At 46.1% G+C, this 603-nt stretch overlaps 1 protein-coding gene across 1 annotated transcript in view; it reads left to right on the forward strand.

Moving 5' to 3' along the window:
• LOC106512289 (kalirin) overlaps positions 1-282 on the forward strand; it is a gene marked incomplete at both ends in the record, with an annotated part of 1,547 nt that extends 1,265 nt beyond the window's left edge. The window contains 1 exon segment of the mRNA XM_014000947.1: positions 91-282. Coding sequence (XP_013856401.1) covers positions 91-282 — 192 coding nt within the window.
• Between the last annotated feature and the right edge of the window lie 321 nt (positions 283-603).

Below are 603 nucleotides of genomic sequence, written 5' to 3' on the forward strand. Positions count from 1 at the left end.
GTCATTAGCACCTCTAGTAACATATTTACTGAAAAATATGGTGACAAGTTCAATACTTATTTTACCCACTCTATATATGTTTCTTCCCAGAATGCCTACGTCAACATCAACAGGATTATGTCAGTGGCTAGCCGCCTGGCAGAGGCCGGGCACTACGCTTCCACGCAGATCAAACAGATCTCTGGTCAGCTGGATCAGGACTGGAAAAGTTTTGCGGCTGCGCTGGACGAACGCTCCACCATCCTCGCCATGTCGTCCGTCTTCCACCAGAAAGCTGAGAAGGTGAGTTTAGCACTAGAGGCGTGAAGCATCTTCATAAGGGTGAGAATAAAAAGACACTTTAGCCTTGACTGCTGGAGCAAAAAGTCTTCCACCAGGCTGCTAGACCTCACCTGGTCTCACCTGGTCAGTGAGTTCCTTTGCTGTGTTTAATTCTTCGATATTTTTTTTAGATCTAAATGCTCCACTGCTGATTCCATCATTGTTGACATGACAAGTGTTCATGTGAGTGTGCAGTACATCAGGGGTTCTTAACCTTTTTGACCTCGAGGCCCAGTTTGTTGAACATAAAGTGGCACGAGGCCCAGTCAGACATTACCAATG

This window comes from Austrofundulus limnaeus, unplaced genomic scaffold (assembly GCF_001266775.1).
Source record: "Austrofundulus limnaeus strain Quisiro unplaced genomic scaffold, Austrofundulus_limnaeus-1.0 Scaffold5472, whole genome shotgun sequence".
NCBI lineage: Eukaryota > Metazoa > Chordata > Actinopteri > Cyprinodontiformes > Rivulidae > Austrofundulus > Austrofundulus limnaeus.